General features: G+C 38.8%; 1 protein-coding gene across 9 annotated transcripts in view; it reads right to left on the reverse strand.

Moving 5' to 3' along the window:
• MYO5A (myosin VA) overlaps positions 1-12,954 on the reverse strand; it is a 200,217-nt gene that overhangs the window by 21,249 nt on the left and 166,014 nt on the right. For 3 of the 9 annotated variants that reach the window (XM_047735850.1, XM_047735849.1, XM_047735858.1), the window contains 5 exons: positions 11,063-11,163; positions 7,699-7,779; positions 5,757-5,955; positions 3,389-3,463; positions 2,066-2,159 (listed from right to left, as the gene is read on the reverse strand). In XM_047735850.1, coding sequence (XP_047591806.1) covers positions 2,066-2,159; positions 3,389-3,463; positions 5,757-5,955; positions 7,699-7,779; positions 11,063-11,163 — 550 coding nt within the window. The remainder of the gene's footprint in view (positions 1-2,065; positions 2,160-3,388; positions 3,464-5,756; positions 5,956-7,698; positions 7,780-11,062; positions 11,164-12,954) is intronic. The other 6 variants (XM_047735855.1, XM_047735852.1, XM_047735853.1 and 3 more) reach the window with 3 other exon arrangements.

Consider the following 12,954-nt stretch of genomic DNA (forward strand, 5'->3'; position numbering starts at 1 on the left):
CTTGTTACCTTTAGTCTCTAATTTGGAGGAGGAGGACTCAGCATGAGCCCAAGTCATATACATCTATTTCATTTTATTCTTTAGATACATATAATTTAATTTGAAATATAACTTTTCTTAAGAATATGGTGTCTTTTTGTTTAACCTATGAAGGGCCTTCTCAAATGCTACTTATAGGTTTGAGAATACAGCTGGCAGGGTAGTTTAACTAATGAGATAGATTTCTGATTGATAATGGCTTAAAATTGCTGACATTTTGAAATATTATAACATATCTCAATTAAAATATACATATTGAAGAAAGCTGAATAAAAACTTAAAATAATAAGTGGCTTTGCTATTAGCCAAATTTTACTAATATAGTAGAAAAAATCATTAGAATTTTAAAAAAATAATCTACTAATTAATATCCTTAAAATCAGTTCGTTCAGGCCCTCTGTTGTCTAATTATCCTCTCATGACATAATTAAAGCAGGGTTAAGAGCAGAAATGTTTTCCAAATAAAATTTTTTTTAAAGTTTTGTTGATAGACATTATAGTCCATGTGTACGTGATTTGGAGGTTCAAAATTTTAGTGTAATGTATGAGTCATGTAATATTAAAGGTTTATAAATAAATTATGACTGCAAAGTAACCTGTCTGACTTCTAAACAAATATTTCAGCATTTGTACATCCATAAGGGTATTATCCTCTTCAAAGTAAACATCTATGTTGCCATTCTAAATATTTTTGGAACTTACTTATTCATTCAACAAACATTTAAGGAATGATTATGATAGATCAGACACTATACTAGGTGCTCATAGGTGCTATAAAAATAAGGGGAAATAAAAGGCAGTCCCCTATGCTCAGGAAGCTCATGTCCATAGAGAAAGCCAGTGATTCAAACAGAAAAATTACTGCAAGTGTGACAGTGAAAACCACAAAAAAAGTGAGCCACTGTGGTACACAGAGGCCAGAGCCATCAAGCCTGCTTGGGTGATCAGGAGAGGCTGCTCTTGAGAATGTGACATATAGCTTTGGTCCCAAAGGATGAGAAGGACTTCACCAAGAGAAGCAGGGAGACCAAAAAGCAAGGACAGTTATGAGAGACCTGGCATGTTAGAAGAATGAAAACCACACAGATTTTAACATGGGAGACCCTTCTGAACATTCCAGACTACTCTGAGTAACATTGAGAGAACAGGGGGATTGCACAGTGTCCCTTTTGATCAAAACTGCACAGGTTGAAGGCAATTCCAAAGAGGGTTTCTAAGTCTCTTGAACAGAGAATATTGTTGGACTAACTTAAAAGCTGGCTTTATCTCCATTCACTGCTATACTCCTAGCATCTAGGTATATAAGGAAGGAACACACTAATCTAAAAGACAAGATTCATTTGTATACAATAACAATTGATATTTGATCATTTTTTTCAGGTGTTTTCCCATCATCATATATAAATCATGAAATGTTAAAAAAATCTTATTTCTTTATAATCGTAATTCATTTTTTCTTTCTCTTTTTTCTCCATTAGATTCTTTGAGGATACAGACTTTGTCTTGCTCATGATAGTATCCTTAATACTAACTTTAATTATAATAATAGTTAAATTGTATATAGTATTTACTATGTGTCAGGAAATACACTAAACACATTACACACATTCATTCATTTCCTCCTTACAAACTGTCAGGTAAACGCCATTTAACATTGATCATTCCCATTTAACAAGTGGGGAAACGGAACCATAGAGAGGTTCAGTAACTTGACCAATATCAGATGACTAACAGAAGAGCTGGGAGTTGAAGCCAAGAACCTTGGTTCCAGAATCCATGTGCTTAACCTCTGTGTTATACTGCCAAGCACAGCATCTAGCACATAGAATATAGTCATTAGAATCTTGTTGAGTAAATTCTCTCTCTTCTCAAAGAACATTTTTTCTTCCTTAACAATAGAAATTTCCACTCCATAGAGGTCAGGTTTGCCGTTATCATCATAATATTTGCATGCAAACCTGTCAGACCACTGGTATAAACAACAAAATCAAGATTTGGCAATTGTTACAAAAACATGTTGAAATACCTTCTAGTTCACCAATTTTTTTGGCAAATACTTTCAGTTGTTTTTTCAGTTTCCGAACAGTCTTATCTTGTTTTTCAAGTTGTTCCATCAGATCCTAAAGATTAAAATGAGAAATAAAACAGAAAGATCAAAATGGGCCTTCTAAAATGCACAGAGGGAAAGCAGACACAAAATCACAAGCACAACGCTGTTAGTTTTATATAAAAGCTCCAGAAATGCTCGCTGGTGGAGCCACCACCTGGCTAAAATTGGCAGGCACGGAAATGCAGCTACAATAAAAGCCAAATGTTAAAATACACACTACAGTAAATCTTTTACAGTGTGATGGATAGCGGGCTCGTTGGGGAGTCTTTTCCAGTAGACTCCTATGTGGGTAAAACAATTAAATGCTCATAAAATGTACTGATCTTTCTCTCAAGGGGGAGGAGGCAAAATAAATTTTGATAGATGCTCAAAAAGTTGTGGGAAGTTTTAAGGATGGCTGAACTTAGGTTGGGCATTTTGACTGTCACCCATGTGGGAGACCCACCCTTTGGAGAGGCTGACATGAGTCCTATAACTTAAGAGCCTTGGGGAATTAAAAGGTAACTTGAAAAAATATCCACCGAGAAAGGATAAAGAGTGATCTGCTGACCTACAAGTGGCAGGTAGCATAACACACCCATAAAAATTCGCAGGCGACATAATTTTGCTTATAGAGGAAAAGGAGGGCAATTCCAAATGCTATATATGCAAAAAAAAGAAAGAAAGAGCCCAGTACATTCAAGGGTTAAAAAAAAAAAGTCTGTAATGACTGGCTATTTAATCAAGAATTCTCAAATCACAGGCAATGTTAAGAGATCAATAAATAAGAAGAAAGTGGGTAACAGCAGACTCAAGCTCAGGAGAGAAGTCAGTCAGTGCTGCCTGTATGTGGTTGTTATCTGTGCTGTGGTGAAGGAGAGCATCTGCAAACACAAATACTCATTCACTTTCCAGTCCAAACAGCGCAGATTTAGATACTGGACCACGGATCCAAAGGGAAGAGCTGCTAACATTTCAGAGGGTTCAGTAGAGCTTCTGGGATTTGACTTTGTTTTTCAAATCCCATTTTGCTTCCATCACACTGTAAGCCTCGTGTTAATAACAAACCCGACACGACAGTGGACGCAGGACACTGACAGAAGTGACACCACCGGCTACAAGACTGCTGTGGGGAGAAACAGGTCTCGTGAAAGTGTTTGAAGAGATTCCTGAGGAGGGGCGGGCAGCAGTGTGCTCTTGAGTAAGAGAGGCTACAGGTAGCGAGGGAGACAACAGAAATGCACTCTTGAGTTTACATACAATCATCCGTTTGTAAAGTGAAATCCGATAGGACTGATACTTCTTAGGGTCATCTGCATATAATTCCTCAAAATACTGAAAAAACAGGCACAACGGATATTTCTTTTTCTCTGTGTCTCTGAGGGGAATGTGACCTTTCAGCAAAATCAATTTAAAAATATTTTACAACACAAATAATGACAGTAGATGTACTCAAAAGGCTGATTTGTCATCGGCCAGAGGACAGAGGATTTGAATTCTATATGGATACACACATATATTTTCATGTGCTCAGAGGCTGTGGCTCAGGCGCCATCAGTTAGCCAGTTAAACAGAGCAACTGGCCCATATTCCTCCAAGAAATCTGGTTATTTCACTCCTTGGATCTGCTCACAAGTTGCTGTACTTTTTTTTCTGCAGCTAGCAGCAGTGACAAGGGTGAGAAAAGCAAATAAAATGGAAGTGAGAATCAGGGCAATGTTGGCGCTCTTGCCTGAAGTTGGCAAGGCTGGTGAGAAGCTGTGTGTCTTCCTTCCCTCAAGGCAGCATGGGGGAGGCCTGTGGAGCATGTTCACAGGTGGAGGCAGAAAGGCCATCTTCATGTTTATGTCAGGAAGTAGGTGGGTATGTGGGTTATGCAGGGTAGAGTTTCCAAAAATACTAAGCGTGGGTCCATTGGGCTTTACTATTCTGCTCAAGTGTTTCCTAAAGAGATGCACAATTAAGACTGAGAAACTATATAATGGTTTTGAAAATTGGATTATTCCCTATACTTAACTTTGAAACCACTCTCCAGAATTAGTAGTCAGGGAGGTATGGGAAGCAGCTGACCTGCAGAGGGTTTTCTAAAACTCAGAGAAACTCATGAAAAACACTCTACCCCACAGAATCTAAGAGCTTAATTTACTGTCATATTAGCTATGAAAAACTGCCAAGAAAATTAATACCGCAGACAAGGTTGCAAAAGAAATGATTAATTGACTTAGTGAAACAATTGGGAATTTGCCATCCAATAGCATCTCGATTTCAGTATCGCCTTGTATTTTAGAACAGTCATTTATAAGCACAGAATTTATACACTGATCAGTTGTTATAATTCAGTATATTTATCAATTCTTAGGCAGTAAAGCACTGTTAGTTTAACTTAAGCAACAATATACTTGAGAGTAATAAAATGACGTTTCAAAAATATTCCATGATTCAAAACATTTTCCCCCACAAATTAGTGGTATTTCAGTCACTTTGGAAAGAATCTAACACTCCTCACGTGCTTCTCCCACTTCCACAATGGAGCCCCACATAGCAAGCTGCCTTCAGAGTCCCAGACGGTGAAAAAGAAAACTTCTGGGCTTTGCATCTAATTAATACAAAAGGTGGTTGAAGAGATGACACTAGTAAATGATCACTAATGGAGTTAATTATAGTAACTCAGACTGTTAAATCTTCCGAGAAAATCCAAACTGCTTTATTAAAGTTCATCAAAACCCTGAATTAAAAAAAACAAAACAAAACAACTCAATACCACTTCTAAATAGCTTTTCTCAAAACCAGGCTTACACTACAATATAGATTTTATATAGGAATGTGGAATTATAACTTTTCAATGACTTTTAATGTAATAAATGTATCTATCAAACTTGAGTAGATTTACAAATCTGTAATAAAAGTTATTTTGTGACGGAAATATTTTAGAAAATACTTCCTGTAAAAGAAAGGGGAAAAGGGAAGAAAAAATAACTTGCACTCTGGGCCAGCATTCAGAATCTGGCAAGGGGGAAAAAAATCTCATTCACTGAACTTCTGTTAGAATAAAAAATGTATAAACTTAAATCCTAATGTCCCTCCACCCTGCCCTGGGAGCTCTGGCTAACGTCAAGCAAAAGCCCTGCATGGTTCTGCCATCTACCTTCCCTGACCGTAACTGCAACCCCTGCCCCCCTGCTGGAGAACAGAGCAGGAAGGGCCTCGGTGGCTGCCTGGAAACCAAAGGTCCACAAAGCTTGTCCCTGGTCTCTACTGTGACCATCACAGAGCAAACCTCCTCGCAATGGTAGAGAATCTGCCGCCGACGTGGAGGAAGCAGGTCACCTGAGTTCTTGAGGATGACAAAGCCCAGCACACAGTGCAGGGAGATCTCCGGAGCCCTCCCAGATGTGCCAGAACCTTCTGTCAGAAACATGACCTGTGCACAACCTGTGCTTTTTTCGTTTCTACCCACATAATCACATCTTCCTTACTCTGTCTCTGCTGGAGAAGAAGGGTATCAAGTGTCGGGCAGTGAGTTTTTCCCAGCCCAAACAGATGTGTTTGACCAAAAAGAAACTGGGACGGTCCCGCAGGGCCAGGCACCGCCGGTGGCGGGATGTGTGGCCCCAGCACCTCTGCTTACCAAGTTCTCGTTGGTCAGCCTGGTGATCTCGTGCTGCAGGCTGGCCTCGATTCGGGCCTCCGGGGGCAGCTGCAGGTTCTGGGCCAGCAGCTGCTGCTGCCGGTTGTTTTCCTCCTTCAGGCTCTGGATCTCCCCACGAAGGGCTTCTGCCTCATTCTCGTGGCTCCTCTTCTGGGACTGCAGCTGGGATTCCAGGAGCCTGAGGAGAAGCCACACAGGTAGGAAAGGGAGATGACATGCAAGGCTCTGCTGGCTGGGTGTGAGGCGTTAGGCTCACTCTCACGGGCGCGAAAAGCAGGAAATTTTTAGCGTTTGTGCAACTTCGGACTTTAAGTCAAGAAGCTCAAACAAGGGCCAGCAATGGAAAGAAGTGAATCGCCCTCCTCTATCTTTCTGAATTGTGGACCATGCTACAAATATAACAATTCTCAAAGGCCCTAAGAGACAGTCAAGTTTAGGTTCTTTTGAAAAGTTTATAAGGAATGATGACAAACTAGCATTTAAGTTGGCAAAGACAGTACATTTGCCACAGAATAACTCTGCATAGTAGAGGACAAGCAAGATTACAAAGTCCCGATCTGATTAAATATGTCTTTAAGAATTTCAGTGTTACTTATTTCAGGCAGAAGGTATGACCAGGGTCCCATTTCTACTTTCTACTCTTATCTCTGGGGGACAGAAAGGCTGGAGTGGGACTCTGAAATATATACAGATTTACCCAGATCCAGACAGATCATTCTGAAATTTCACATACATGTATTTTAAATTTGTCATTTTCTCTCTCCCCCATAAGCTTCCATATCAATAACAGAATCCTAACATGATGCGGTTTAAAATACAGATGTTCATAGGACAAACAAAGCAGTTACGGCTTCTCTCAGCAAGCACACAAGTCAGCCGTGCCTGTAAGCAAACCAGAGCGCCGGCCACGAGAATACCAGGGAGAAACAGCATCCTGCCTTCACCATGCATCCCACTTCTATATTCACCCCCTTTCCAAACACAAAACAAAGTTATGGTTAGGAATTAACTAACAAGAAGAAAAGAAAGACGATCTTTTATCCTTATCTCCTCTGTTATCAACTGCTGGGCAAAAGCTACTGACGCCATGGCAAGTAAACGGTTAACAGCAGACTAAAAATATTTCAGCGATTATAAAATTCCAAGGGCACGTGAACTGAAAACACCACTGAGTTAATGACAATGGCTTGTGATTAGAACAAACAAAGCAGAATGAGGAGTCCCTTGAACAAACAGTTAAGTATTTTTAAAATTTAATCACTAACATGGTATTTTAATGAGATCTGAAAGATACAAATATCCTGAGAGCAGATGAGTGTGTATTAGAAAGCTGTTGCTGTTCCAATTTTATTTGCTTTCCCCTAAACACATTTAACGTGTTGAGTTCGGGTAATTATTTTGAACTTCAGCAATGCAGGAGACCCTCCTGATTTGTGGTTTCACACATCTGAGTTTCACAGTAATCACAGAGAATGCCAAATTGGGCATGCAACACTACTGCTGGGCAGCGCAGTGCTGTGCATAAGGATGCAGGCTCACTGCCATGGGTGCTCATGTCCTTGAGATTGGTCATTATTCCAAACAGGAAACCACTAAGTAATCGGTGTTAATCTCTCCCATTGTAGTTTGGGCTCTCCTTGAAAGGTTTTGTTTTGTTTTCCAACTCCTAGTGAGATATGCAGAAATTACTGCATGTGAAGGGAAAACCCTACACTCATGGGCAGCAACTCTTACATTCACTATCCATCCATTTCAGCTCTAATTGCATCCCTTAGTGGAGAAAGTTTTTAAGAAGGTGTTGGGCTGACTGAAATTCCCCCAGGAAGACAAAGCAGAAGAAACATAGAAGTTAAAGTCAGAAGGCCACTGTTAGTAAGAAAAACAAGTTAATAACATTCCATTTTGAAGAGACAAATATAACCTGTTGGCTTGTTTTAAGCCTTCATAAACCAGCCACAGCTCTCCATCCTCATTCAACTCATGGCAGTCCATAGCAGGGAGTCTTCCACGCAAAAGGAACAACAATGCAAAACACAAGGGTACAGGATGGTCATGAGATGATGATGGTCAGGAGCAGCACATGGTATTCCAACTGAGTCAGCAAGACTGGTTTATTAATTACACATGGGTGTAAGACATTATCACAAAAATTACTTTTGGTTAATTTTTTAAAAAATGGGTAACATGTAACGTCGCATGTCAATGGATAGAAAGTAAAACAAAACAATAATCATGGAGCCAGAGCTACTTTTCCTGCAGAATAAGAAATGACTGAAAAGGTGAGAAAGAGATTCCGTTTTTAACACTTCATTCAGCTAGCAAAGTGATCTTATACATCACATATTATCTTATTAGAGACCGAGATCAACCACGACAGTCATACACACATAGAATGAAAACTTCAGCGACTGTCCTCACATGGTACTCTTCACAATCCATGTCAAAATTAAGTTCTAAGTCTTCTGAGTAGGAACTTGTTTTTGCTTAATAAAATCTGCTTTCTTGCTTTTAAAATTGTCTTAAGAAATTCTTAAAGGAGTAACTTATAATTAAGAATATGTCCAAAGTTCTCAGCTTTTTGACACAACTGTTAAAAAGATTTTTTCACGTCAAAAATTAATGTTAAAATCTGGGGAAACTGCTTTTACACTATTATTTTTTTAAGATTATTTATTTATTTGAGAGAGAGAGAGAGAGATAATATGCTAGAGAGAAAGAGAGCACAAGCGAGGAGAAGGGTGGAAGGAGAGGGAGAAATAGACTCCCCACTGAGCAGGGAACCTGAAACAGGACTCAATCCCAGGACCCTGGAAACATGACCTGAGCTGAAGGCAGACGCTTAACCAACTGAGCCACCCAGGTGCCTCTGCTTTAATATTAAAGATGTGATACTTTTTATTAGAAGCATGTGTAGCGGCCCCTGGGCGGCTCAGTTGGCTAAGCACCTGACTCTTGATTTCAGCTCGGGTCATGATCTCAAGGTCTTGAGATCAAGCACCGTGTCAGACTCCACGTTCTGCACTGGGCATGGATCCTGCTTAAGATTCTCTCTCTCCTTCTGCCCCCTACCCCTACCCCACTCACTCTCACTCTCTTGTGCATACTGTCTCTTTAAAAAGTATGTATAAATAATAAATAATAATGACAAAGTTGATTACAGGTTTTTTTACGTGGGTTATAAAAATATTTTTAAGTATCTACCATCAGACACGTTCCACACCCTTCCACATGTATTACTTCATTTAGTTCTCCTAGTAACCCATTGTGTATTATTTGCCACACTGCAGAGGAAGACACTGAGGCTTAGAAATAAGATACTTAGAGGCTATACACTGGTGAGTAGGAGAGACCAGGCCTATCTGACTCCAGAGCCCAGGCTTTTACTCTTCTTACTAGACTTTTGTTAATATGATGTGTACAGAAAGCGCATTCCAGAGAATGTTCTCCTATTTACCATCTCCTCCTGGAGAGTTGATCTACTTTTATGGTCTCAATTGTATTATTATACACTGATGACTTCAAAATTTATATCTCAACCCACATACCGCTCCAATTCCAGATCTAGATGTTCAACTGCCTAATGGGTTTCTCTCCTTAGATGTCTTCCTAGCTCCTTGAATTCATTATTTATAAATCTACTGATCATCTCTACCCTGTGCCTCCCCACACTGCAGACCCAGGATCATGAAATGGTATTACCACATCCAACCAAGTATTCACCACAGATCATCTAGGATTCTCTATCCCTCACTCACAAATCCAAGCCACAAGGCTTACTGATCTCATTTTAGGTATCTTACGTATCTTTCAAAGTGTCCCATTTCTCTCAATCTCAACAGCCACGAACCAAGTCAAGTCACTGTAATTAGTCATTCAATTACAGTAAGAGCTTCCTAACTGGTCTTTATGCCTTCGGCCTTGTTCTACTATAATCTATTCTCTAACATAAAAACCAGGGCCAGCTCTAAAATTCCAATACCATATTATTCTCCTACTTAAAACATTTCAACAACTTTGACTGTCATTGGAGTGAAGTCCAAATTGTCTTGGTTACCTCCCCAACAGTCTACAAACTCTGTGAAGGTAGGAACTGCATTTACCTTCCTTACTGCTATATTCCCAGTGTGTGACATAGGGCTGAGCATGAAACAGGTATGCGATCCATTATCTGGTGACTAAAGAGTAGAGTGCATGGATAGACAGGGTAATAGAGCTCTTCCTATACTAACACACTCTTAGATAGAAGATATGCTTATAATTTATATCATAAATTAAAATTTAAGGTTAATCAAATACTTTTTAAGCATTCTCCATTCTCACCCATAAAACAAGGTAATAAGTACCTTACATGTTGCTTTGGCAACATGTATTTCTGTACACCAGTCCTGATACTACACATCAGGAGACTTAGACAACACACTAACTACACAAATCCCAGAACTGTCCTTCTCTGTGCTCATCATTGGCCATGTTTTCTTAAGCATGTAGCCTGTAAGTTCAGAGTCCGAAGCACGGAGGCTCGGTTGGGAAGTGGTTTGATAGGAAGACTGAGGGAATTCCAGAGATGAGCCATCACCTGGTGATCATCTCAGCTACAGAGAAAGTCTTCGATAAAGTTTCATCATTTAGGTGCAAATCCTGCACCCTCAGTCAGCCTACCGAAGCTCTTAGGTGTACAGTGACTGAGCTAAGTGCCGTCTGTAACTTCACTTGTGTTTACAGTAAATAGGATAAAACTAGGGTTAGGATTTTTCTCAGAACACCTTAGGAAATGTGACAAATACTTGATCTTAAAAGTCAGGGTCCCATCCTAGAAGTCATGGTACACTTGTAGAATGATATGGCCAACAGTGAGTTGATTTCAGATACTTCATTACTTCTTTCCTCACCAGATTTCATTACTGAAAGCTAAAGTTGTCCCTACCAACTGGGATTCACAAATAACCCACCATCCTGAACAAAAAGTGGAAGTGACTACCCAAGACAGTTCGACAGTGAGCAACTGGTTTTCTTCTCAAGACGGAGACTCTAAATATACAGAAATATAATCCATTGATGTAAACAACATCCCCCCTGACAAGTCTCATCAATAATGCTACCTCATATTAAAAATGACATTTTAACTGGGAACATGTAGGAAACCTTGAATTCCATCTCAAGGTCAGCGGATCTCTAATAAAGCAATACATAAACACTTTGACTTACTATACAAGAGGCTGGCTTAAAGTCCAAAGATATACATGATTATGATTAAACTAAAATGAATAAAAGGAGAATGGACTTACCTGTTCGTTTCTTTCAAACCAATGTATGCTTGGGCTATTTCACCCTTATCTTTCATTTTTTGTACATCTTCCAAAAGTATTGTTGAATCTGTCATTGTGTTCTGAAGAGGAAAACAACACATTTCCACATTAACAAAGTCAGCTCAAAATCTGGACCACAGACAACAATTTTTTTCCTCCAGAATAGGGGATTTATGCATTCCTCCACATCTCTGTCCCACCAGAGCACCGGCCTAGCCCTGTGCAACTCCATGGGAGGGGCGGGCATAGGCAGTTAAGAGAAAGAGGCACCTTCAGTTCCTCCCTTGAAAATCCCTCTAGCTCTGCTATAAAGGTGGTGAGATTCTAGAGTACTACTGTCCTGTAAATAAAATCACTGATGGGCAGTGTGTGTTTTACATTATGTGAAATATATATTTATTTCAAATATGTATATATTCCATTAAGTAGTCCCTTGGTGTCCTTGTCTGATAATTGGTCTATGCTATTATAATTTATATACTTCAATGTGTGTGTGTGTGTGTGTGTGCATCTATGTGTGTGTGTATATACACATACAATATATGTATATATACTTCATATATGAAAATACAGATATATTTCCAAGTATACACAAAGCATTAGAACAATAATTGGCTAAACCAAACAACTATTGAATGAACAAAGAACAGAAGCTCTTCTTTCCACTACTTCCCATCTAGTTATAATAAAACAAATGCCCCAGTATAACAACGTAAAGTTTGACATAAAGCTCATTATTCAATTAAAAACTCAGTACAAAAAGGTAGATGATATGCTTTAGCAAAGTTAGTTTTTTCTCACATATTTAGATATATATAAACGGGAAGGATTTAGCTCCTTGTAAATATCTACCATCTGCCGTTATTCAACTCTTTCTTCTCTGTTACATTATAGCATGGCACATAAGTTTTTGAAATACATTTCTGGCAGGTCAGCATTACCAATGATTTTATATAAAAAGCACTTTTCTGCTAACATCTTTACTTCCTTTTTTAATTTTTCCTTTTTGGTCTAATCTCACAACCAACATAATTTCCAACTCTTACTTCTACTCAGCTACTCTCTGTACCTCCTAAACCAGGGCAAGAATAGACGAAGCACCACTGCTCGATAGCCTCTAGAGAATAATACATGTCAGAACCCAAGAGCCCATTCTATTTGTCTAAATAGTATATGTCTGATCTGGTAGTCAATGTTTGCTCCAAAGGCAGATCTCACAATGAACTTAATAGAATATACTTCAAAAAACATGATCTTACAGACCAGTTCTGAGATAAGTTCAAGACCAGTTCTTGATAAGAAATATACTTTAAAAAAAAAAATCTCACTTTTCTCCTTATAGTGTCTTTTTGTGAGCTTATAAATGTATCCTCAGAGAAGACCAAATATAATCTGATAAAAGCTATTAACAAGAGCTTATATTTTACTGAATTTTAAACATCTTTCCCTAGGCACTACATGAAGCATTTCTTTAGCTACGATTTATATATATTTTAGTATATCTTTCATAGAAAATTTTTTTCTTTCTGTGAAAGAAAATTTTTCTATTCTACAAAGGACCATACTCAGATTTTTAACATCTAAATAGCAACTCTCAAAGACCCAGCCCCTATATTAAATAATGCTGTATGTATTTTCTGATATCTGAAGACCTACATGATATACTTTTGAACTTTCAATAAATTAGGTAACCTGATCCTATATTAACTAATCTAAAGGAAAGATGAGCTTCTTGATATGCTGTTTTCCTGATGGTAAGCAGCCAGACGTTTCCCCATTTTGCCTACCTTACCTAAGAATTGGTGGTTGGGGCATGGGATCAGACATGGACCACCAGCACTAGGACATTCCTAACTCACAGCTGAAAGTCT

Source organism: Lutra lutra, chromosome 7, assembly GCF_902655055.1.
Source record: "Lutra lutra chromosome 7, mLutLut1.2, whole genome shotgun sequence".
NCBI classification, from domain to species: Eukaryota; Metazoa; Chordata; class Mammalia; order Carnivora; family Mustelidae; genus Lutra; species Lutra lutra.